This window comes from Ceratotherium simum, chromosome 22 (assembly GCF_057802395.1).
Source record: "Ceratotherium simum simum isolate JZ-2026a chromosome 22, ASM5780239v1, whole genome shotgun sequence".
NCBI classification, from domain to species: domain Eukaryota; kingdom Metazoa; phylum Chordata; class Mammalia; order Perissodactyla; family Rhinocerotidae; genus Ceratotherium; species Ceratotherium simum.
Window position 1 is genome coordinate 50527852 of NC_141921.1, and position 23182 is coordinate 50551033.

A 23182-nucleotide genomic window follows, 5' to 3' on the forward strand; every position below is an offset into this window, starting at 1 on the left:
AGGAGAACCAGTCTCGGATTTCCCTTCCCGCAGGCACAGGGTGGGAGCGATTTTGCTTTAGAACTGGAACAGTCCACCCAGTAAAGAGTGCAGTGGTCTCCGCCCTCGACGCGGAACGGCGGGGAGACGGCGGCCGGCCCGGGAGCGGCGGCCGGAGAGGCCAGGCTCTGCCGCTTCCGTCGCGCCGAAAACGCCACTTCCGTCGCCGGGACAATCGCTTCCGCCCGCCGCGGAGGGCCGGGCCGCGCAGGCGCAGACGGCAGCACCCGGGACTGGGGAAACGTCAGGGGAGGGCGGGACCCGCGGCTCCTCGGCGGAAGCCGTCGCTGTTTCGGTCCTGCGGAGCGTGCGCCGACGCGGAGTGGTGAAGGACGGACCGGAAGTACCTGAGTGCGGCGGCTGGTTCGAGTCTCCCGGTCGGGTCGGGTCTGGGGAGGTGCGGGGAGCGTCGACCCTGCCCCGCGCTGGGTTCCTCGGGGGAGGCTGAGGCCCCGGGGGAGCGGCGACGTGGCCGGAGGGGCGGGGCGGCCGAGCCGGGTCATCCGGGGAGGCAGCCGTGTGTGCGGCGCGGGCGTCGCGCCGGGAGCGGGGGGTGGGGATCGGGGGTGGGCCGGGGGGCGCGGGGTAGGGGATGGGGGCGGGGTGGGACGGGGGGCGCGGGGGGCAGGCGTGGGCCGGGGGCGGGCAGGACCCGAGCCCCCGCCGCCGCCCTGCGTGACCTCAGCGCCTGCGTTGCAGCTGCCCGAGCGCCTGGGGCCGCCGCGACTATGCTGTTGGGGCGCGTGACCGTTCGGCTGCTCCAGGCTGCTCCCCGGGCAGGTGAGGCCCTCGGGCGGGCGGGCGGGGTGCGCGCCTGGGTCGGGAATGCCGGCCAAGCGGCCCACCGGCCCCACCGGCCCTCCTGCCCCGGCTGCTGCGCCTCCCTGGCGGGAGGCAGGAGCCCGGCCCACAGCCTCCGCTGTAAACACCCGAGCGCCGCCAGGGAGCCTGGGCCTGGGAGGAGCGAGGTTCAGGCCAGGAGTGGGGTGCGGGCCGTGCCAGCCTGCGTGGAGGCTCTGCTGCCCAGCCTGGTCAGGCCCCCTGGTCGTGCCCTCGGCCGCCTGGCCCCGTGGGTAACTGGGTCCTCGTGTTTCCTGCAGCCTGCCGTCGGCCCCCCCCTGTCTCAGGGGTGCTGGGCCGCCACGCCTGCAGGTCCCGCTACAGCACCCAGCCAGCAGGTCCAAGTGGGGTTGCCTCCCTCCCTGGCCAGGGGGTCCAGCTGGAGCTTGAGGAGATGCTGGTCCCCAGGAAGATGTCCATCAGCCTCTTGGAGAGCTGGCTGACCACTCGCTACCTCCTGCCCGGACTGGATGCTGGGGCCCCAGGGGCCGTGGCTCCAGCCCAACTCTATGAGTGTCGGCCTAGCCAGGTAGCAGAAGGGGCTGGGCAGGGGGTCGAGGAGGTCTGGGATGCATCCCAGATGCAGTGCAAAAACGTACTGAAGATCCGGCGCCGGAAGATGAATCATCACAAGTACCGCAAGCTGGTCAAGAGGACCCGGTTCCTGCGGCGGAAGGTCCGTGAAGGCCGCTTGAAGCGGAAACAGGTGAGTGTGGCCCATTGGCCCAGGGTGGGGCAAGGTGGCTGACAACACATGGTTGTGCCACCAATCAGCCGGTGGCCCTCCCTCTGCCATCATAGATCAAGTTCGAGAGAGACCTGAGGCGCATCTGGCTGAAGGCAGGCCTGAAGGAAGCCCCTCCTGGCTGGCAGACCCCCAAGATCTACCTGAAGAGCAAATGAGTCTAGTGTTTCTCTTTGTCACCCCTGTTAGTGCCCATGGTATCTTGTAATAAATGTCTCGAGAGCTCAGCTGTGTCTGTCAGCCTAGACCTTCTTGTGCCTGGCGTGAGCTATCTTGAGATTGAGGTTGTTGCCAGCCTCTGGTGTGACAGGAAGCACAACGGCCCCAGGGTGGCAGGGTGGCAGTCTCTCATCTCGGCCTGGCGGGGGCCGGCCTGTGGGAATGACAGTCTCGCTGTGAGTGTGGGCTGTGGGAGTAGCTGTGAGTAGAGCCCCAGCACCGCCCTGAAGGCATCTGCATTCCTCTGGGGGAGGCTAACTTGTAGTGAACACACAGGTGGACAGAGTGCCCAGACTGAGGTGGGGGTGTGATTAGGTTATGTTTTATGAATGGGATCAGGGAGGGCATCACTGGGGAGACTGGGAGAGGTAAGAGAGGAGGCAGGAAAGGGCCCATGCCTCCAGAGGCAATAGACGGTGTCCTGCAGGCCCCATGGGCCCCTGAGCAGTTCTGCTCACCTGGGGCTGGGGACCCCTTGGCTTCTGTCACTTCTTGGGGCGCTGAGTGGGGGTGGTGTGGGGGCTAAGCAGGAAGGGATGGCTTGGAGAGTGTGCTCCGACAGGTTTTGAGTTGCGGCTGGCTGAGGAAGGGGTGCTGTTTATGGAGCTGTGGAAGCCCTGGGGCTATAGCGTGAGCCAGGGGCCCCCAGCGAGTCCAGATTTCTCCTAGACGGAGAAAAACTTGTTATTCCTAATAGTGGGGTTCTGGAGGGGCTTGTAGGCCTCTGCATCCAGGCTGGGGGTGCTGGGCTGCAGGCAGGGGAGCACAGTTGGAGTGCCACGAAGGCGAGTGAGGCTTGTTCTCATGCTCAGCGCCTGCCCTGCCCCAACGGCTAAGGGAAAAGAGAGGAAGACGGTGCGTCTTTCCTGAGCTGTCCTGTGGAGGCTCTCGTGTTTCGGCACCCTGCCACAGTCCCCCCACCCCACGCTGCTGCTCACCAGGGCTGTGGGGGCTTCTCGCCTGTGGTCATGGAAATACATTTGGGGCCTGGGTTTGAGCTCCCTGCAAATTAGGCAGATCCCGGGGAGGGCTTGAGCATGGTGTCGCAGCGGTTTCCCTGGAACGGAGCCCCTGTGTTGTGTTGGTTACCCCACATTGCTTCAGTGAGCAGGCAGGCCCCTGTCCTGTGCGTGCCAGTGGCTTCTAACAGCTGGGCCCTCAGGGGGACCTGCTCACAGAGGAGCTAAGTATGGTGGCCTGTGAGGAGGATGAAGCTGGCCTTGACCTGGAGGGGCCCTGAGGCCATTGAGGGTGCAGGCTTGCTCTCGCTGGCGGCCGTCAGGGAGCAGCAGTCTGTCTCTGGCAGCCCCTGGGGTCTGGGGTGAGGACCAGCACAGTAGAGCACCCTACCACTTAGTTGCTTGAGAGAGCCCCCACTGAGATCATAGGCATCCTTCTCGGGTCTCAGTTGCCCGTGCTGTGAGTGGGGCAGGGGTCCCAGGGCCAGGGCCTCAGCGGTGGACCCTCCCTAGGGTGGAGTGGACCATGACCTCTTGGTGCCACCTCTGGCCTCAGCTCTGCCAGGCTTTCTATCTGGGCTTCTGCCTGCCAGGGGAGCACTTGGCTGGCACCCTGGCTGCTGAGCAGCTGCTCCGGTGTTTCTTCCAGCCCCGCTGCAGTAGCTGCCCCTGACTCACCTCCCCATCCCTGGCTGTGGGGAAAATGGACGCTGAGTCGTTACCATCTGGAGACAAAGCCTGTCAGGAGCTCGGCTGGGCCGTGAGTTCTGGGGGTGCGACTGGCCGGTCTGTACAGGGGGCTGCAGAGCCAGACGCCTGGAGGCTGCAGCTGGCAGAGTGTCAGAGGGCCTGGGCACCTGTTCCAGCCTCCTCCCTCGGGTGGGTGCTGACTGAGGGGCCCCCAGGAGGCAGGCTGCCCGTGGGGTCCAGGCTGCTCCAGGACACTCGGCTTCACAGATCTTCCAGAGCAATTGTGGTATTCGGCCACATCTGGAGATGTTTTTGGTTGTCATAGTTCAGGGGTACTGCTGAGAACAATGGGTGGAGGCCAGGGGTGCTCCAAACGCCCTCCGATGTACAGGGTGGCCTCTGCCTGGGAATAATTGGCCCCAGACTTCAGTGGCGGTACCGGCAGGATCCCCGCTCCAGATGTCACTGGTCGTGTCGGGTCAGCTCCTGAGCCAGCCCAGCCCCCCCACCCCCGGACCCCTGTCCCCTTTGGACCTGCAGCCCTCCACCCCCCTGCAGCCTGGACCCCAGTAGCCCTTCTCTCCCTGCTCCTGGCTGCGCGTGTGCAGAGCTCATCCTGCGTGTGGCTTGGATTCCTTCGGGGCCCAACCACCACCTCAAGAGGCAATTTTGGGGTTTTATTTTTATCTTTGCAGTTCCTCCCAGGCCACAAGAGGCTCCCCCCCTTCCCTGTGGGCACTCCACCCTGCTCTCTCTCCCTGTTGTGGCCTGGGCACCCCTTGAGGGAGAGGGCAAAGGTGGGGGGACAGAGTGGGGGCCTGCGAGCTGCCTTGTGATGTGGTTCTGGCCTGTGATGGGCCCTTACCCAGCCTCCACTAGCAGTGCCCCGGGCTTGGGTTCTAGCCAAGGAAGGCCCCAGCCAGGGCCAGAGCGGATGGGGTGGTCTTGGACACTTGTTGAGGACCCTGCCTCTTGGGCCTAGTGTGGGAGACCTCAGTGAGCTCAGCCTCCACCCCCCATGCTTGTCACTCTGCTGCTCCACGTCTGGGGCACGGGCAGTGTCTTCTGGCCTGGGTGTTCCCGCCCCCATGGTGGGCCGAGGAAGGACTGGGCAGGCTCAGGCTGTGCGGGAGGACACTGACGCTGGGCACTGGGGCCCTGCCCACCTCAGATGCACAGGGCCGGAACACAGCATGCTTACGTGTGGGGGCCTCGTGCTATGAATAGCTGTGCTCAGCTGTCAGAGGAGCGTGCAGGCTGGCCAGAGTGGCAGAGAGAGCCTCGAAGGGAGCAGAGGCTGGAGAAGAATCCGCTCCCCTAGCCTGGCCATGGCCTGCTGAGTTCACCCAGGAAGGACGCTGGACCCTGGGTGGACAGAGGTAGGAGGGAATCCTCTCTCAGGCTGTCTGAGTTGTGGAAAAAACCCAGGAAGGGCTTTTGAGATGCAGCCCCGGGGAGTGGCCAAGAGGTCCAGACTTGGGTCTGAAGTTAGCCTCGGGGTAACAGCGCCCCCCTACTTGGCTGGGCACCAGAGGCCAGCCCATGCTCCCCGGGCTGTAGTACCCCCCCACGTGTCCAGTGCTGACCTCAGCCTTGCAGGGCACTACCGGGCCGTGTTCAGGTGAGGAAACAGTCCTGCAGCATTGAGTCCCTCACCCGGGGTCACATGGCAGCCAAGTGGCAGGGCTGGGGCAGGAGTCCAGGGTGGCTGAGACTTTGCCGCTTCAGGGGGCGGTGGTCTGAACGGTGTCTGGAGGTTTGGGGTCCTCGGTGTAGGGTGGCTTTTGTGGGCACGTCTGTGGGGGTATGTTTTGAGGACTGATCCTGGATGAGTAGGGAGGGGAAGTGCTGCAGACTCCTAGGTGACCAGTGGAGCAGGGGTGGCTCTGGGAGCGTGGGGGGCCACAGCAGGCCCACAGCCCTACTCTCCTTAGCTGTGGCAGCAGCAGGGCTGGTGGGGCTCCCCAAGGCCAAGGGGAGGGGAGGCCTCAGCCCTCAGGCCAGGTGCGAGCTCATGGTAGCTCCTTGGGAGCCTCCAAAACGTGGCTGGGGCAGGGGTGGCTCAGGGGTCGAGCTGGGCACCAGGCGGCACTAACTGTGCACGTGCGTTGTGGAGTGAAATTGGCCCAGCACATTTGGGAACCCAGAGGTCAGCTACAACTGGATGGGGGCTCCTGCTCTGTGACCCGGCACCCTGCGACCTTGCCACCTGGGCCAGCCTCGTCCCCGTGTGGACTGTACAGTGTGGGGAGGAGACCAGTCCAGCTTGGAGTCCTGTTGAGTGGAGCTGGCCGACCTCTAGGCCCTGCTATGGGTAGAGGGGGCCCCAGAGGCCACCAAAACGGGGGGGTTGGCCCGGACACCAAAACCCTCACGTGAACAGTGTCTCTTCCTCCTGCCACCGCCTGTCCCAGCCGAGGTGGGTCTGTCACCCACTGGGTTCTCCGGGTCAGACATGGGCCTCCTCTCCAGCCCAGGCCAGGGGCCCCTCCTCTCCAAGAGGAGCCCAGTGACTTCGATTGGTCTTGTTGGTTTCATTCCTTTGTATTTATAGTTTTTATTTTTTATTATTCCAGCTAAGTAGGCTTGTGTATAGCTCAAGGTGAAGTTCTTCTGCAAGGCTAGTAACAAAACAGCCGCTCCTGCCCACCCACCAACGTGTCCGTCCATCCGTCGTCGTCATGTCCCCACCGCCCCCGCTCCCGCTGAGTCCAGGCGGCAGCCTCGGCTCCTGCTCAGAGTCCTCTGCTTGGCCTTCTGGTGTGGCCACGTCACAGTGCACAGCGTTCACACAGGCCTCATGGCTTAGCAAGATTACGTTTCCTTTCTCGTACGACTATTGGTTTTCCTATTTTATTTTTCCTTTTGCATATTTTTCTATGTATCACTAATTCAGCCCCAAACTTGCTGACAGAATTTTAAACTCTCAGTCCAACTCTTCAAGTAATTCTTGTTCACATGGAGCCACCCTCCTGGCGCCGCCTGTGTGGGCTGCCCTGGGCCTTCTCTGGTGCCAGCAGGGTCTTCCTTGGGATGCCCTTTGCCCTATCAACTGGATCCCCTGTTTCTGGAATGCCATATTCTCCTCTTTTGTGATTTACTCTCTTTTTTCCGCGGAATACATCCCATAGTAGCTTTTTGAGAAAGGGTGCAAGGGAGATAGATCATAGAATAAGAACTATGTTTAAAAAAAATTAATAGTAGTAATTGACACGTATGAGTGGCTTCCTTCCACCACAGGCATTGTGCTGGGTTCTTTATAGGAGTTAGTTCGTTTCACAACAAATCTGCCATTAGCCCTGTTTTATGAGTTAGGACCCTCAAGTACAGAGATTCACTTGCCCACAGTCACACACCTAAGAAGCCATGATTCGGGTCTAAGTCCGTTTGACTCCAAAACTTAATTTTTTATAAAAGTTATGCCTGTACATGGCTAAATAGTTTAATAGTTCAATAATGCTTAAGAAAAACAGAAGTCTCTCCCTGTTGCCACACCACCTTTCCCAGAAGCAGTCTCAGTCTTTTGGTATTTATTGTCATAGCTCTGAATTAGTGGCTTTCAGACTTTTTTGACCCAAAACTCAAAATAAGAAGTACATTTTATATCACTACTTGGTACGCAGACACACACACACCTGGAAAATTTTAAAAACAATCGTTCTCCCCTAAATGCAGTAATCTCAGACATGTTCTCTTCTAGTCGATTTCATTAAAAGTGCTGTTTATGATCCACTGACTTGAGCGTGCACTCACTGATGGGGTATAACCTGCAGTTTGAGAAACACTGCACTAAATGTAATCCCCTGTTGCTGCGTTTTGTTTCCGTTTAGATGCTCTCTGTCGGCTTCTTGTACCACCCACCTCGCCCCTCCCCGTGACACTGGAAGTTGTGGTGTGTGCACTCTCCGTGTTCGTGCGACTAACTGTCACAGGCTATGGCTGCTTTTCCTCCTGCTGTGAGCTCTTGTTTTCCCTGCAGTCAGTAATTGTCTTCTTTTTCTTTTTTTTCAATTGCTTTAGTTTCTGATGCCCTCATCACAATGTCAACACCAGGTTCTCAGCCCAGCTCCCAGATGCATCCGAGGTTCCATCCTTTCCTCTCACTGAGGAGGTCTCTCCTGGACTTCTGACTCGCTGCAGCAGGGCAGCTTGCCCACCGCATGTGGTGCACAGCTGTCACCCTGGGATCTCCCTTCATACTTTCCAGGGAATTCTCTCAGACTCTCTCCTGCCTCCCTGATCCCTTGTCTTCCGTTTTTTTCCCTTGCTTTGAAAGAGCACATTTTCCATGGTTTCCTGCAGAAAGAGACACGAGAGAGACCATTTTGAAACCTTGCGTACCTGCAAGTATCCTTTTGTATCCTGTTACTGGTATATTGTGTATACTATATTGGCTGGATATAGAATTCTCAGTTGGGAATTATGTCTACAGAGCTTTGCAGGCATTTGCTCCATTGTCTTTCCCAGTGTTGCTATTGAGAAAAGTAAACCCGTTTTGAGTCCAGAGCCTCTGTAAGTGACCAATTCTTTTCTCTTGAAGCTTCTCTTTTCCTTCGCTGTTGTAAACGTTCACAGTCACGCACTTTAGCGTGGATCCGTATTCACCCTACAGAAGCTGGTTCAGTCTGGAAACTGAGAACCTTCCCTTCTGGGAGATTCCCTTGAACTACTGTGCTGTCATGTCCGCCTTTCTATTTCTTCTCTCTTTCTGAAACTCCTGTTATTTGGATTATTTTCTCTTCTATTTTCTATCTTCAATATTTTCTTCTAATCTATTTAATGATTTTTTTCATTTGTGTTCCTTCATTTTTAATTTCTAAGAGACTTTTTGTTTTTTGAATATTTTTAATAGCACCCTGATTATGTTTCATGGATGTGATATGGTCTCTTCTGTGAGGATATTATTGATAATGTATTTTCTGTAACACGCCCTCCCTGGTCTAGTTTCTTGTTTTTTCTCAGTTGATTTTCTGTTTGTTGACTTTGGTCTGATTCCCGTGTGAGTGGGTTTCCTCTGTAGTGCTTGGTTGTCTGCTCATCTCTAAGAGTGTGCTCTGCTGACCAGCAGCAGGAAGTGTCCAAGGCGCCCAGCAGTGGTCTCTATTGTTCCCACTTTTAGCAGGAGCCAGGAAACTTTGGAGACAGGGCTGATTCCAGGTGAGGTTGCAAACTTTACAAATAAAAATACAAGACCCCTAGTTAAATTTGAATTTCAGGTAAACAACAAATAATTTGTCAATATGAGCATGTTCTGTGCAGTATTTAACCTGGCAGCCTAATGCCAGGTCTGGTAGGAAGTGTGCGAGAGCCTGTGTGTCTTCACCCCAGATGGTGGGCGAGGGTCAAGGCCACTGGAGGCGTGTCAGAAGGACTTGGGAGCCAACTTGAAGGGCTGTTACTGGCCACAGATGGGACAATATGAGCATCAAAAAGAATAACCGTGTTGAGTTGAAACACAAAGCATGTTGAAATCCATTGGGCAGCTTTGAAGGCTGATAGAGACCCAAGTCCCAAGGTCTCTAGCTCACCTGCGAGTTTGATTAGATTCTTCGAGTGTATGAATGGGAACATTTTCTGAGCATATTAGTATAATTTTCCCTATCTTACTGGAAACAAAAATGATGTACGTGATTATAAAGTCTCTTAAGTTTGATGGAGCCCCCATTCTGATTGGCTTAAATAGCCTAATATATGCTTGTGTAGATTTAAAATAGAGAAGTGAGGGGCCAGCCCCATGGCCTAGAGGTTAAGTTCGTGCGCTCCGCTTCGCTGGCCCAGGTTTGCGGGTTCAGATCTCGAGTGCAGACCTACACCACTCATCAGCCATGGGGTGGCAGCTACCCACATACAAAATAGAGGAAGATTGGCACAGATGTTAGGTCAGGACGAATCTTCCTCAGCAAAAACTAACTAAATAAAAATAAAGCATAAAAAAAAGTAAAATAGAGAATATGAGAATTCCAGAAAGAAAACGGAAATTGAACTTCTAATGCCTTAGGAGTGTTCACCCTTTAAGAAAAGTCATTTTTTTGCAGAATCAGCAGCTGGAAAGAAAAAAAAAAGAAGCCGTGACAATGGTTGATCATTGGGTAAGAAGCACAGAGATGTAAATTCATGCAGAGAGCAAATATTGCCAAGGAGCCTTTACTTCATGTAAACATCACTTCAGTGGTGTTTAAATGTGGGGCTGGAAAATGTGGAGTTTAACAATTTGTATTAGAACAAGTTCAGGTAGGGGCCGGCCTGGTGGCACAAGCGGTTGGGTGCACGTGCTCCGCTGTGGCGGCCTGGGGTTCGCCGGTTCATATCCCAGGCGTGCACCGGTGCACTGCTTGGCAGGCCATGCTGTGGCGGCGTCCCATATAAAGTGGAGGAAGATGGGCATGGGTGTTGGCCCAGGGCCAGTCTTTCTCAGCAAAAGAAAAATAAAAAGAGGAGGATTGGCAGATGTTAGCACAGGGCTGATCTCACAAAAAAAAAAACTTCAGGTAATATTTTTAAGCAAGATGAATTCTCGGACAAGTTAGACTGGTTCCTGATTTTTTTGTGTGTGTGTGTCAGGAAGATTAGCCCTGAGCTAACATCCGATGCCAATCCTCTTGTTTTTGCTGAGGAAGATTGGCCCTGGGCTAACATCCGTGTCCATCTTCCTCTACTTTATATGGGATGCCGCCACGGCGTGGTTTGACAAGCGGTGCGTTGGTCCACGTCCGGGATCCGAGCCTGTGAACCCCGGACCGCCAAAGCGGAGCATGTGCACTTAACCACTGCGCCACCGGGCTGGCCCAGACTGGTTCCTAATTTTGATTTAAAACAACTGTATAGGGCCGGCCCCATGGCTTAGTGGTTAAGTGCGCGCACTTCACTACTGGCGGCCCGGGTTCGGATCCCGGGCGTGCACCGACACACCGCTTCTCTGGCCATGCTGAGGCTGCGTCCCACATACAGCAACTAGAAGGATGTGCAACTATGACATACAACTATCTACTGGGGCTTTGGGGGAAAAAAAACGAGGAGGATTGGCAATAGATGTTAGCTCAGAGCCGGTCTTCCTCAGTAAAAAGAGGAGGATTAGCATGATGTTAGCTCAGGGCTGATCTTCCTCACAAAAAGAAAAAAGAACAGACAGCATGAGAAGAACGGAGAGCCCCTGGCGGCCTTCAGCGTCCTCTCAGAGTGGCCGTTGACCAAATCCTCAGAAAATGTCTTGCACCTTAACAGAGAGTCTGCTCTCTGACTTTGGAAGATCTGTCGGCCTGGCCAGCGGTGGTGGTTTCTGCTTTCCCCACGTTTACCTGCTACAAACCACAGACCAGAAATGGACTCTTCTGGAAGAAAGATCAAAAGGGCCTCTATATGGGCCGGCCCCATGGCTTAGCGGTTAAGTGCGTGCGCTCCGCTGCTGGTGGCCTGGGTTCACATCCCGGGCGCACACTGATGCACCGCTTCTCCGGCCATGCTGAGGCCGTGTCCCACATACAGCAACTAGAAGGATGTGCATCTATGACATACAACTATCTACTGGGGCTTTGGGGGAAAAATAAATAAATAAAATTAAAAAATAATAATAAATTTTTTTAAAAAAAGGGCCTCTATACGAGGGTCTGTTTCAGGTATTCTTGACTTGATACTACAGGAAACAGCCTCACTGGACAAGCTGACATGGGACCACTCCCTGACACCTGCCACACTGTCCCCAGGGACCAAGTCAGGGCTCCTGGGCCCTTTTGTGCCAGAAGCAGACGACCTGGGAACACATTCGGCTGATCCACAAAATGAGGCAGAGTAAACAGACTGCTGCAGCTGCGACGGAGTAGGCACGGGAGAAACCTTGTTCTCCTTCACCCTCAGCTCAGCGGGACTCCTCGAGCAGGCTGAAATGACACGTTCTGTAAATGGTGTCTCATCTCAGCTTGCCCTCAGAATTCAGGAGAAAATATCATATGAGACTCAGTATAGATGGAAAGCCAGTGAACCTTCAGGGAAACTTAAAATTCTGTAGGAAGTTTTGAGAGAGATTCTCTGGACTTATCCAGCAAACCACTCAGGACGGTGGTGTCAGAGGTGAACTATTATGCCCAGGGCCTTCACCAAGTTCTCTTACATTTGTTTTGTCTGTGGCCGGCTGGGTCCAGTCGGAAGACAGAAACCACCGGGCGTCTGATGGTGTGGTTCAGCACCACCCCCCACAGTAGAGAAGTCCCTGGTTCGCCTAGGCGGGGGCTGGTCTGCACCTGCTGGGGTGTGGGGGCGGTGCTGGGTATGCAGAAGAGGTGGGAAGCCTCCAGGCGCAGGTGAGCCGAGGGGCAATGCAGAGAGAACCAGGCACTGGTCCATCTTGAGAGGCTGCAGGAAGATCACTGCGTTCAGGCCAGGGCTTCAAGACGGCCGAGGGACTGTGTGTCATGGGCATGACACCACTGACCCACCCAGCCACAGCCAGACACCCAGGAGAACCCCTTCTTCCCGCAGCGTCCCCAGCGCCCTCTGCTGGGAGAGCACAACCTCATGCCCACTGTAAAGCGGAGATGGCTTCAGGAAAGCTGGCGCAGTGCCGCAGAGCCCGACTCGAAGGGTGGCGGGAGCTGAGAGGCAGTGACTTGACACCTGGTGCAACAGGATCCATACAAACCTGTCTCTTCTCCATCAGGGTACGATTGGACAAACCAAATCTGCCACCATAACCATGCTGGAATGCCACATTTGAAGGTAGATCTCCCTTGGTTAGGCGTGGGAAGCTGCTGCTAAGGCACCGGGACGCGTGTCACGTGTGGGAGCAGCACTCGTGGTCCTCCCAGGACGCTGGTGCGGCAGCTGCTCCACAGCTCGTCAGCCCCTGCTTTCTGGAAGGACAGGCCTTCTCTTCCCGACCTGCCAGGAATGTGAGTGGGGGTGGGGATCTCTCGGGCAGAGGCTACTCCCACGGTCAGAGGCACTGCGGGTGGAATCTGGTAGAAGTCAATTGATGGTTCTCGGTTCCTGACTTTAAAATAGACATTTCTGGCGGGATTGGAGAGACTAAAATACAATGCTGACCCTGGAGCCTGAGGTCGGGCTCTATTCTGGATGTACAGTGAGCAGGTTTCTGTGTGTCAGTCGGCTGGCCTTGCTATACCTCCACAAACAGAACAAGTCAAACGGAGGCAAGCCCCCACTAGTGACGCCACGGCAGAACCCACTGCCTGGGGTCTGACCAGGACTGCTCAGATCTTTGGTCTTGGTTCCTTGACATTTTCTCAGGATGAAAGGGTTTGCTGGTCCATGTTTCCAAATTTTTGAATCACAGTGTCTCAATGCATCAGTGATCTCTCAGCCCATCTGGACAGGTCATCCGACTTGTGGTTCTCCACCAGGAGGAGACGAGAGCCCTCGTGGTCAACAGCCCTCCTGTGGGACACACCCACGTCTTCAGACACGGGATCTGCAGAGCTCCCTACCTCATGGTCTGAGACACGGCAACATGGCAAACCATCAGGACTCCAGAAGAAGGACCAACATGCATGCAAGTGACTGCTGCAGGAACACCAGTCAGAACCAGGGGAAAATATTCCGAGGCGCAGTTGCGAGTGCCTGTGGTCTGTGACACAGCTCTAGGCTCTGGCCCCAACCTCAGGCTGAGGATGGATCAACGCAGTTCCTAAGGAAGCCCCAGAGGACCCTGTGGCTCAGCAGTCCGCCCACACCACACTCCACTCCCAGCCGCCAATCCCCAACAAAGAAACCAACCACTTCCCTTGTGACACTCGTGGCTTTTGCCTTTTGGAGTCCGTCCCTTGCTTTGTTCTGGGAGGCAGTTGTATTTGTCTTCTATTGCTGAAACAACGCACCACAAATTTAGCAGCTTAACACAACACATTATCACACAGCTTCCGTGGGTCAGGCGTCTGGACACGAGTTTGCTGGGTCCTCCGCTCAGGGTCTCACCAGGCGAAATCGGCGTCAGCCGGGGCTACGTCCTCACCTGAGGCACGGGTCTACTTCCATGCTCGCCCAAGTGGTTGGCAGAATCCAGCTCCCTCCGGTTGTAGGACTGAGGTCCATCTTCTTCTTGGCTGTGGGCAGTTGGCTACCCTCAGCTTCTTGCCACGTGGTCCCCTCCGTGTGCCTTATCACACACAGCATGGCCAGCGGGAGAAGCTGGCTCCACCCAGCAATGATGGAGACTCCATCAGGGAGTGACATCCCCGCACCTTCGCTATGTGGGCGCGAAGGAATATCCCACCACAGTCCCCGCTGCTGCCCACACTCGAGGGGAGGATGCAGGGTGTGGACACAGCGGCCAGGAGCCCTGGGGAGCATCTTAGAATTGTGCCCATTCCCTGGTCCTTGGACGGCTGCTTTCCTTGTGTGTTCCTGTAAATCCCGAGGGCTCTCGAGTTTCCTGCATCAGCAGACCACATGCCCCCGGCATTGAAACCCTACCAGGACTCCATCTCGCTCGCGTGAAAGCCGGACCGGGGCCCCCAGACCTCCTCTTTTCACCCAGTGCTGCTCTCCCTCCTGGGAGGCGGCTTCCCTGGGCCCTGGCCTGGCCGTGGACTTGTGGGTGTTGCTCCTCAGAGGCTGTCCTGGTCAGTCTGGAGGAGGGACCCCCGTCGTGTTTTATCCTCTCGACTGGACCTCTCCTTGTCGTACGTGATCTTATTGGTCAGCGAGCAGGTCTGTGTGTCTCCTCTCTAATAGCGCCAGGGGCAGGCGTCCTGTTCTGCGCTGAACCCCAGTGCTTGGCACACTGTCGGTGCTCAGCAGATGCTTGCTGAGAGACAGAACGGCCCATGTGAGTGCGTGTCTGTGAGTCTGTGTGTCTCTGTGTCTGTCTCTGTGTCTGCGTATCTGTGTGTCTGTGTATCTGTATCTGGTTGTGTCTGTGTGTCTGCTTGTGTCTCTGAGTGCCTGCGGTTTTTCCTTGCAATGAGCCAGGCTGCCTGGAATGTCCGAATCCCCAGGAGTGGGAGCCAGAGTCTGATTCTCAGTGGGCTGGCTGGCTGACCCCCCTTGTTCAGCCTCCTAAGAGAGGGGAGGTGGGTCTGGGCTCTGGTTTGGCCAGGGTTCGGCCAGAGCTCAGGGTGGGACCATGGTGATGTCAGTGGCTTTGTTTTGACCTGGTCTGGTCTCTTCCCAAGGAACAGAGGTGCCAGGCAAGGCTGGGAAATGAGCAGCCACAGGCACTTGGGGAAGAGCAGGGGGCTCAGGCCCTGGCCGTGGGAGGGGCAGGTGGCCTGGTTGGCAGCCCAGGCCTCCAGCTGAGCCTCTGCTCTCATTTGTGGCTATTTCCTGACAAGGACTGGGGGGGAGCCGCAGCCCTTTGGTGCTCATCTTGGCTCCTCTGTTCTCAAGCAGAGAGAACATGATGGGGCAAGGAAGAGGAAGTCACAGCAACCCTCCACTGCCTCTGTCCATCCTTGCCCAGCGGTGTCAGCTTCCCCCCCTGGCACCCCCTCAGATGTCTGCGTTTGGGCTGAGCTAAGGGCCGGGTCTGCAGCTCGAGGGCCCCGCTGGACCTCAGCATGCAGGGCCTGAGGCCAGGCAACCCTCTGGGAGACAGAGGGCTTTGCAAGGAGTTTAGGGTATGGACCGGGCACCCCTCGGCTCCTAGTTCAGGCCTGGGAGCTGACCCTGGCCCCCTTCCAGACTGAGGGGCCGGTCCTGGGCCATCTCTGCCTCCTTCCAGCACTGCTTGGACATCTTCCCTTCATGGAGGAGAGACAGCCCAGCAGACAGAGGCGGGAACAGAGGATAGGGATGGAGAGAGGAGCAGTAAAGGCCGATGGAGAGAGAAACACGGGCGGGGACGCAGAAGAGGGAGGAGGGCCTGGAGGGAGGCCACCAGTGCTAATATAAACCAGTTAGAAAAACAAGAGGAGAGGCCAGGCCTCAAGGCCAGCCAGGCGGGGCTTGTTTTTCCAGAATGAAAGGCCCAGGGAGGAGCTGGGGGGGAGGTGACAAGTTCTGATTTGGAAAAAGGGCTCCCCCACCCAGGGCCTGATCCTGCTGAGGAAGTGGGTCGGTTGGGTCAGGAGTGGGGGCCTCTCTGTGTCCTCACAGCCGGTCCTCCCTGTTGTCTTCCCTCAGTCTCTCTCGCTGCAGCAGCAGCGGCCTCCTCCTTGTGCCCGGAGCCCGAGTCCGGCTGGGCTGGGCTTCTCGGTCATCTGAAGACTTGAAGCCAGGGCTGGGTTCCAGGGTGAGACCCTGGCCCACCTGGGACTGGGGCCTGTGACCATAATTCAGTCCAAATGGGCGGTCTAAAAAATGCACTGTGGGTTTTTGTGGTCGTTTGGATTTTTTTTTTTTTTTTTTTTTGAGGTTTGCTTAACTAGAAAGAGTGGGTTTGGTACACAGTGTGTGCTCTGTTATTTCGCATTTGTTTAGATGATTTTGTAAGCTTTCCCAGAGCTTCAAATTTGTGCCTTCCGCGGGGGAGTCTCCCATACCCCCCTTCCTCACCTCCCCTCTGGGTGGGGTGGGGGTGCTCCTGGGAGCACTGGAACCCCAGGTTTGATTTCAGGGACACCAGACTCAGCCTTTGATGGTGGGAAGAATGGCGGGGGGGGGGGGGGGCGGCGCCAGGCCAGAGGGGAGGGGGCGGCTCACCCAGCTGGCCCCCCTCGGCGCTCAAGGTCTCCATCCCTCATCTCCCTGGCTGGCTCCTCTGGATGGTAAAGATGACTGAGGAACAGCCCCTCTGGACCCCCCAGAGCTGGTGCTACCCTGATCTTCATTTCACAGAGAGGAAATGCAGCCGCCAGAGGAGAAGGGTGTGCCCGGGGCATCGCACTGCTAAGGGGAGGGGCTGGTGGTCTCACAGCCTGGGCTCCTGGGGGGGGGTCAGCCCCAGGATGCCTTTCTGCTGGCCCACAGTGGAGGAATGCTTCATGCTCCTCAGCAGGCAGGGAGAGGAGGACCCTGCCCAGCGTTGTGGCCAGGCTGCCCACGTGGGGGAATGCCCTGGGCCAGTGTCCCCCTCAGAGGTGGGGCCAGGGGATGCCCACCCCAGAATCCCAGCCCTGCAGTAGCCCCATGTGTCCCAGACACCCAAACAGCAGCTGGGGCCATGCCTTCAGGCCCTCCTGCCCCTCCAGAGGCTGGGCTACTGCCCCCCTCTCCAGGACCCAACCCAGAGAGGGGGCCGAGTCTGCCCGCCCTCCCCTCACCGACCGGACAAGTGGCCGCAGCCGTACCCCTCCCCAGGCCAGCCAAGGGTGGGGGGAGGACAAGGGGCCGGGCAGGAGCCAGAGGGGGCGGTCTGCAGACTGTGGACACAGCCCAGGGCTCCGTGATGTCATGGCGGGTGCTAAGGAGGGGGAGGGGGCCGGGCTGTTTTTCTGGAGAGTTAGAGCTGGAGTGAGACAAAGCAGGCCGGCTGGCCGGGCAGCGCCATGGAGCTGCGGTCCCGAGTCCTGCTCTGGAAACTTGTGCTTCTTCAGAGTGAGTGCAGGCGGGTGGGGGGCAGGAGGCGGAAGCGGGGAGTGGGTCTGAGTGAGTTCGCATCCTGGGCAAAGCTGCCTGTTTGAGCTCAAGCCGGAGGGGTGGCACACCCTCAGGAAGGGGATGGGTCTGGGGGCCTCAGAGGGAGCGGCTCACCACGATAAGGGCCCCCCAGGACCCAGGAGGGTGTGAGGTCTCACTTAAATCTCTGTCCCCCCAGAACTTCCCTCGCACAGACCCGGGGCCAGAGGGCTCAGAGGGCAGGGAGGCCGAGGTGGCGGGTGCCTCCCACGGGGGTCCCTCACGCACCTCGCTTCTCGGGGAGGCCCTTCAGGCCTGTGCTTCTCCTAGTTGTCAGGAGGGGAGTGGGTTGTGGGATTGAGGGAGGCCTGGGAACCATGGGGCTTGCAGGGTCTGTTCTAGCCTCCCTCAGCTCCCAGGCCCCCTGAGCCCGCCCTCAGGGCTGGCCTGCTGATCCTGCGCATTCCTCCCATCCCGGGCGCTCAGCCACATCTCTGGAGCAGAAACTTGGCTTGTGGGGTGGCGGATGGTGGGGTCACTCTCCACCTCCTCATACTTCAGACCTCTGCCCTTTAGGAAGGCCGAGGGGGCCCTGGCCCCGAGCACTGAGTGTGGGACAGGGCTCCCAGCGGTCTGAGGACCCTCCGGGGCTTGTGTGGTGTGGCCGTCGGCAGGTGCACGTGCTATCCAGGATACGCATGTGCAGGGGCCCCCAGAACGGGCGTCAGCGCGTCAGGCTTTGGTGCTTTGGTGGTCTTGCTGCAGTGAAGGTGAGGGTGGCCCTTGGTGACAAGCACACACTCCAGAGCCGGCCTGTGCCGGGTCTAACCCTGGCCCCACCACTCACCCCCACAGGGCAGGCGCTGTCCATGCAGCACAGGCAGGTGGCCGTGAGGATTAAATGGGGGCCATGGGCACAGTGTCCACCCCTCTGGGGCCAAAGGAGACCCCCATCTGTGTCCTCCTGGCTTCTCTGCCTTTACCCATGACACCTGTAAGCAGGTGTCATGAGCATCCACCTCAGCCAGGGCTATAGAAGAGACCCAGGCAGCCAAGTGGGGTGCCCAGATGCAAAGGCTCAGGTCGTCCCCTCCCCAGTATGACTCGCTCTTGCTCTCCTTCCAGGCTTTGCTGTCCTTCTGTCCTCAGGTTAGTGACCACCCTGCCCCTGAAACCACGACAGTCGCCTCCCTTCTCGCCAGCCCCACCCAGTACCTGTTCCCTTGGGTCCCACCCCTCCCTCAACGGACTCCCCCTCCCCACCAGGGCTGTCTGGGCCCCAGACGGCCGGCAGCTCCGTAGTGTCCGAGTCAGCCGTGAGCTGGGCGGCCGGCGCCCGGGCCATGCTGCGCTGCCAGAGCCCGCGCATGGTGTGGACCCAGGACCGGCTGCACGACCGCCAGCGCGTGATCCACTGGGACCTCAGCGACGGCCCGGCCGGCGGCTCGCCGCGCCGACTCGTGGACATGTACTCGGCGGGCGAGCAGCGCGTGTACGAGACGCGCGACCGCGACCGCCTCCTGCTGCCACCCTCCGCCTTCCACGACGGCAACTTCTCGCTGCTCATCCGCGGTACGGGGCCTCGGAGCCGCAGGGGGCGCCTTGGGGGATCCGGGGCGCGCGGGGCTCGGGCCGCGGCGGAGCTCACGGCTGGGTTTTCTCCTGGGTGCGTAGCGGTGGAGGAGACAGACGAGGGCCTGTACACCTGTAACCTGCACCACCACTACTGCCACCTCTACGAAAGCCTGGCCGTCCGCCTCGAGGTCACCGACAACCGTGAGTGTGCCCGCCCCCGCAGGCCCCCGACCCGGTCCTCACGCACCCCTGTCCCCCTGGACGCCCCCTCCCGGCCCCTCCCTCTCCTCTCCCCTCCTCGGTCCGGGATCCCTGACCGCCTTGCGCCCCCAGCCCGGGCCGCTGGCGCGCACTGGGACGGCGAGAAGGAGGTGCTGGTGGCGGAGCGCGGCGCGCCCGCGCTGCTGACGTGCGTGAACCGCGCGCACGTGTGGACCGACCGGCACCTGGAGGAGGCGCAGCAGGTGGTGCACTGGGACCGGCAGCCGCCTGGGGTGCCGCACGACCGCGCAGACCGCCTGCTCGACCTGTACGCGTCGGGAGAGCGCCGCGCCTACGGGCCGCCCTTCCTGCGCGACCGCGTGGCGGTGGCGACGGACGCCTTTGCGCGCGGCGACTTCTCGCTGCGCATCGACCCACTGGAGCCGGCCGACGAGGGCACGTACTCCTGCCACCTGCACCACCACTACTGTGGCCTGCACGAGCGCCGCGTCTTCCACCTGAGGGTGACCGAGCCCGCCGCAGAGCCGCCCCCGCGGGACTCGCCGGGCAACGGCTCGAGCCACAGCGGCGCCCCCAGGCCAGGTGCAGGAGGCCGCCCTGGGCGCCCGGGGAACGTCTTGGAGGCTGAGAACGGCAGGAGACACCCAGGCCCCTCCCACTCCTGTCCAGAATAAGGGACCTGGGTGTTAGCCAAGGGAAGGCCCCATGGACTGCGGCCGCCTGTCCCTTCCCGAGACCCACGCAGCGCAGCCGGGGCGGCCTGGGTCGGGGCGCACCCACCGCGCGGTCGGTCTGCAGCGCGCACCCTGACTTCGCCCCCGCCCGGCCCCTGCAGATCCCACGCTGGCGCGCGGCCGCAGCGTCATCAACGTCATCGTCCCCGAGGGCCGGGCCCACTTCTTCCAGCAGCTGGGCTATGTGCTGGCCACTCTGCTGCTCTTCATCCTGCTGCTGATCACTGTCATCTTGGCCACCCGTCAGCGCCGCCGCGGAGGTGAGCCGGGGCTCGGGGCGCGGGGGGAGCCAGGGGAAGCCGGAACCGGGAAGCCTTTCCCGACCAGAGGCGGGACTTTTCGTGCGGTGGCCTAAGCAGAGGGGGAGCTTGGTGCGGGCGCTGGGAGGGTTCCTCGCGGCTGGGGGAGCTGGGGAGGGGGCAACACTGTCCCCAACACGAGTCTCCCTCCCCAGGCTACGAATACTCGGTCAAGAAGTCGGGGAAATCAAAGGGGTGAGTGACCCCTCCCGGATCTCCTGGAGACCAGGCCCCGCCCCACCGGCCACGCTAACCTGCCACCACCCTCCCCCATCCAGGAAGGACGTGAACATGGTGGAGTTTGCTGTGGCCACAGGAGACCAGGTTCTTTACAGGAGTGAGGACATCCAACTAGGTGAGGGGGCCCTGGACACCAAGGCAGAGACTGTGGCTCCCAGGCCTGAGCTGGGGGAGGCACATCTCAGGGAGGCCCCTCACCCTGCCTCTCCCTACCTAGATTACAAAAACAACATCCTGAAGGAGAGGGCTGGGCTGGCCCACGGCCCTGTGCCTGCCAAGTACGTGGACTTGGACAAAGGTGAGTGGCTGGGAGGGAGACCTCCTCTGCCCATCTCACAGCCAGGCCCATACCCCACCCCACCCACTCGCAGAACCCCGAAGGCACCAGCCAGCCCCACAGGCAGCAGTCTGTGGGCTCCAGAAGTCCCTGGACAGTCCTGCTGGATGTCTCCCTGCATTTCCCCCTGTGGCGGAGGAGCAGAGGGCAGACGCCCACCTGTTCCCTTGGCTTCCAGAGTTCAGGAAGGAGTACTGCAAATAAGGTGATCCTGGGCTCCTGGCTGGGCCAGCAGCTCTGCCATCTCCTGTCTGTCCGTCTTGGAGGACGTCCTCCTGATCCTCATGCAGCTCACCCGGCCCCCCTTCCAGCGGCTGGTCCCGCTGTCCTGGAACTTGGCCTGGACTGGTGCAGAGTGAGGCTGCCTCCAGACCCCTCTCCCAGGAGCACCCTAACCCTCACGAGCAGCAGTGGGCTCCTTGGGACTCTGCAGGCTGTGGCTGCGCCCCTTCAGCAGCCCTGGGCATGTGCCCACTGGCTCCCATGCTCACTGGTGTCCTGGTGTACCCCCCACACTGCACAGCAAGACCCCTCTGATGTTCACCAAGCCCTCAGGCTCTCCCGGCCTCTGTCTTGGAGGGGGCTCAGCTGGGACTCGGAGCTGTGGTCAGCCTCAGGGCTGGCACTCCCACCCCTTCCTTGGGGGAGCTGCCTGCTGGCTCCCCGTGCGCTACCCAGCCAGGCTGCTATGGGGACCTGAGGAGTGCGCACTCCAGGCCCCACTGATGCCCCTGTGCGCTGCATCAGGCCACCTGGGGCTGCCATGGGTCCCTTCTCTGCTTCCCTCTGCTCCAGCCTTGTTTCCGACCAGCTGCCTTGACAGTCACTGGGCTCCATGTGACTTTAGACCCTGACCCCCCCTCCCACGGCCCCTCGCTGGGCTGGAGTCTGGCTCTGAGGCCTCGTTTGGCTTCTGTTTTGGCTAAAGACAGGGGTGGGGGTGAAGAGGGTTCTAGAGTGGCGTGCTGCCACTGCCGACACCCTACGTTTGCTCCTCCGGGGAAACTGCCGCCATTGCAATAAAGACCACATTTGATTTTTAGACCTGGCCCATGTATGCCTCTGCAGCACCCCCTGCATCTCCTGGGGGCAGAGTCTGGGCCTCAGGAACTCCCAAGTGCTTTCCTTCATCTGAAGTCCTCCTGTCATCGCCCATTCCATTTGAGTGGAAGTTCTGGGTCCAGGTATCCTGGGAAAGGGGACATTGGAGCCAATTCTACAGCACTTGGTTGTGAAGCAGTTTCAGACTCCTGGGTTTATTTATTTGGATATGGGAGAGGGAGCATGTTGGTGGACATGAGGACAGAGAGGGGCACTGTGTTATGTTAGTTCAGTCCTCTGAGAAGCAGACGCTGAGATGGTTAGCCAGCAGGATGAAGGGGGAGGAGGCGGGAGAGGCAGGAAGCCTTCAGACAGAGTGGGCATGACACTGGTGAAGGGAGAGGGTGCTGCGGTAGGAAGAAACCTGTGTGTCTCCCCAGCCCTGACCCCATCCTTTGGAGCCCTCCCAGGACAGCAGGGACAGGAAAGAATATGCAGGTTATGATGGCTGAGTGAGGAGGCACAAGCCCCCCGCACGCCCTCAGCATCTGAGCTCCCCCTCTGGGGAGGTGGAGACCCCGGGCTCATTTCGCCTGAAGGTGCAGCTGCAATACAGCCACACACAGGAGGTCGTCACAAGGTTTATTACTTACAGATCCCAGAAACGGGGTGCAACAAGCCAGGGACGCCTCCGTCCCAGGTCATGAACCAACAGGAGACAGAGCAGGATGGCACCTGTTATGTAGAAGGTGTTGGGGGCGAAGGTCACTAATTTTTTGCAGGCTCAACTCTGAGTGGAAAAGCGGAGGGGAACTTGTGGTGGGAATCCTAAGCTCAGGTCCTTATCTTAATTTCCAGACTCGGTGTGAGCAGGTTGTCATACTGTGAAATGCTGAGGCAGCGACTCACAATGGCTGTTTTCTCATCACACACCCACACGGACCCCACAGTGGCAAAGGCAGGGAGGGAGACTGGGCCGGGGAGCTGTGGCTTGCTTGAGAGTGTGCCTCCTTCCCAGCCCAGTGACCCCTGGCCCAACAGTGGCTGCACTGCCACTGGATGAGGCCCCTCCTGTAAGGGCTCAGGCGCTGGCTGGCCACTCAGCCCTCCTTGCAGGGCCCCAGCCAGACTACATCAGCATCAGCACTTGACTGTTCTCTGGTCTTTGGTTTACTGGTCTCTCTCCTATGACTTGGGCTGAGGGTCAGGTTGGAGAGGGAGGCTGGGGGAGAGGCTGGAGTGCAGCTGGGACGTCGGACCCCCTGCATCTGTGTGACCGTCAGCCATTTGTGTCTGGTGTAGGGGATGCTGGTCCCCTGGTGGGTTCTCAGGGCAGGGACTGTCTTCCTCCTTCCCTGGACACCCAGTGGAGAGCCACGGATTCTTCCTCGAAGGCCATCCTGCCTGGCTCCTCAGCTTACCTCTGGGGAAAGCGAGACCCAAGGGGAGAAGGCCCAGGCTTTGCTGAGTGGGTGCCAACCTCACAGAGCCCTGCCTGCCCTCCCCATCCGAGCCTAGGGGTATGGAGGTCAGGACCCCTGGCCTAGGTTGACCTGGGGGTGGTCCCCAGCCTGGGCTTAGGGACTTAGGTCCAAGCTCTGGCTCCTCCAGTCACTAATGGACTGATGGGGTCTTTTCCTGTGTTGGCCCACTGCCCACGGATGGTCAGGACCAAGCAGATGGCAGAGTCCTAGGCTCCAACCAGCTTCAAGGAGGGTCCTGGGGTCAGGTCACAGGGGCGTCAGATACTGCCCACTCCCATCACTTTAACGCCCCATCCTAGGGTCTCTCCTCTC

The 23182-nt window shown here is 59.1% G+C and overlaps 2 protein-coding genes across 4 annotated transcripts; both read left to right on the plus strand.

Moving 5' to 3' along the window:
* The first annotated feature begins 294 nt into the window (after positions 1 to 294).
* AURKAIP1 (aurora kinase A interacting protein 1) lies at positions 295 to 1851 on the plus strand. 3 transcript variants are annotated; one of them, XM_087447017.1, is made up of 4 exons: positions 295 to 416; positions 739 to 819; positions 1140 to 1585; positions 1681 to 1851. In XM_087447017.1, exons 2-4 carry the CDS (start codon positions 768 to 770, stop codon positions 1780 to 1782), a joined length of 600 nt encoding a protein of 199 aa, XP_087303143.1. In that variant the 5' UTR covers positions 295 to 416; positions 739 to 767; the 3' UTR covers positions 1783 to 1851. The 3 variants fall into 3 exon arrangements, with proteins under 3 accessions (XP_087303143.1, XP_004425537.1, XP_087303145.1); XM_004425480.3 differs by having other exon boundaries at positions 310 to 436; XM_087447019.1 differs by having other exon boundaries at positions 341 to 402.
* A 14913-nt stretch (positions 1852 to 16764) lies between these two features.
* Positions 16765 to 21387, plus strand: MXRA8 (matrix remodeling associated 8). Its single transcript, XM_087447020.1, has 10 exons — positions 16765 to 16917; positions 18064 to 18087; positions 18205 to 18510; positions 18613 to 18714; positions 18847 to 19317; positions 19571 to 19729; positions 19924 to 19963; positions 20047 to 20119; positions 20222 to 20306; positions 20524 to 21387. Exons 1-10 carry the CDS (start codon positions 16869 to 16871, stop codon positions 20547 to 20549), a joined length of 1335 nt encoding a protein of 444 aa, XP_087303146.1. The 5' UTR covers positions 16765 to 16868; the 3' UTR covers positions 20550 to 21387.
* Positions 21388 to 23182: the final 1795 nt, after the last annotated feature.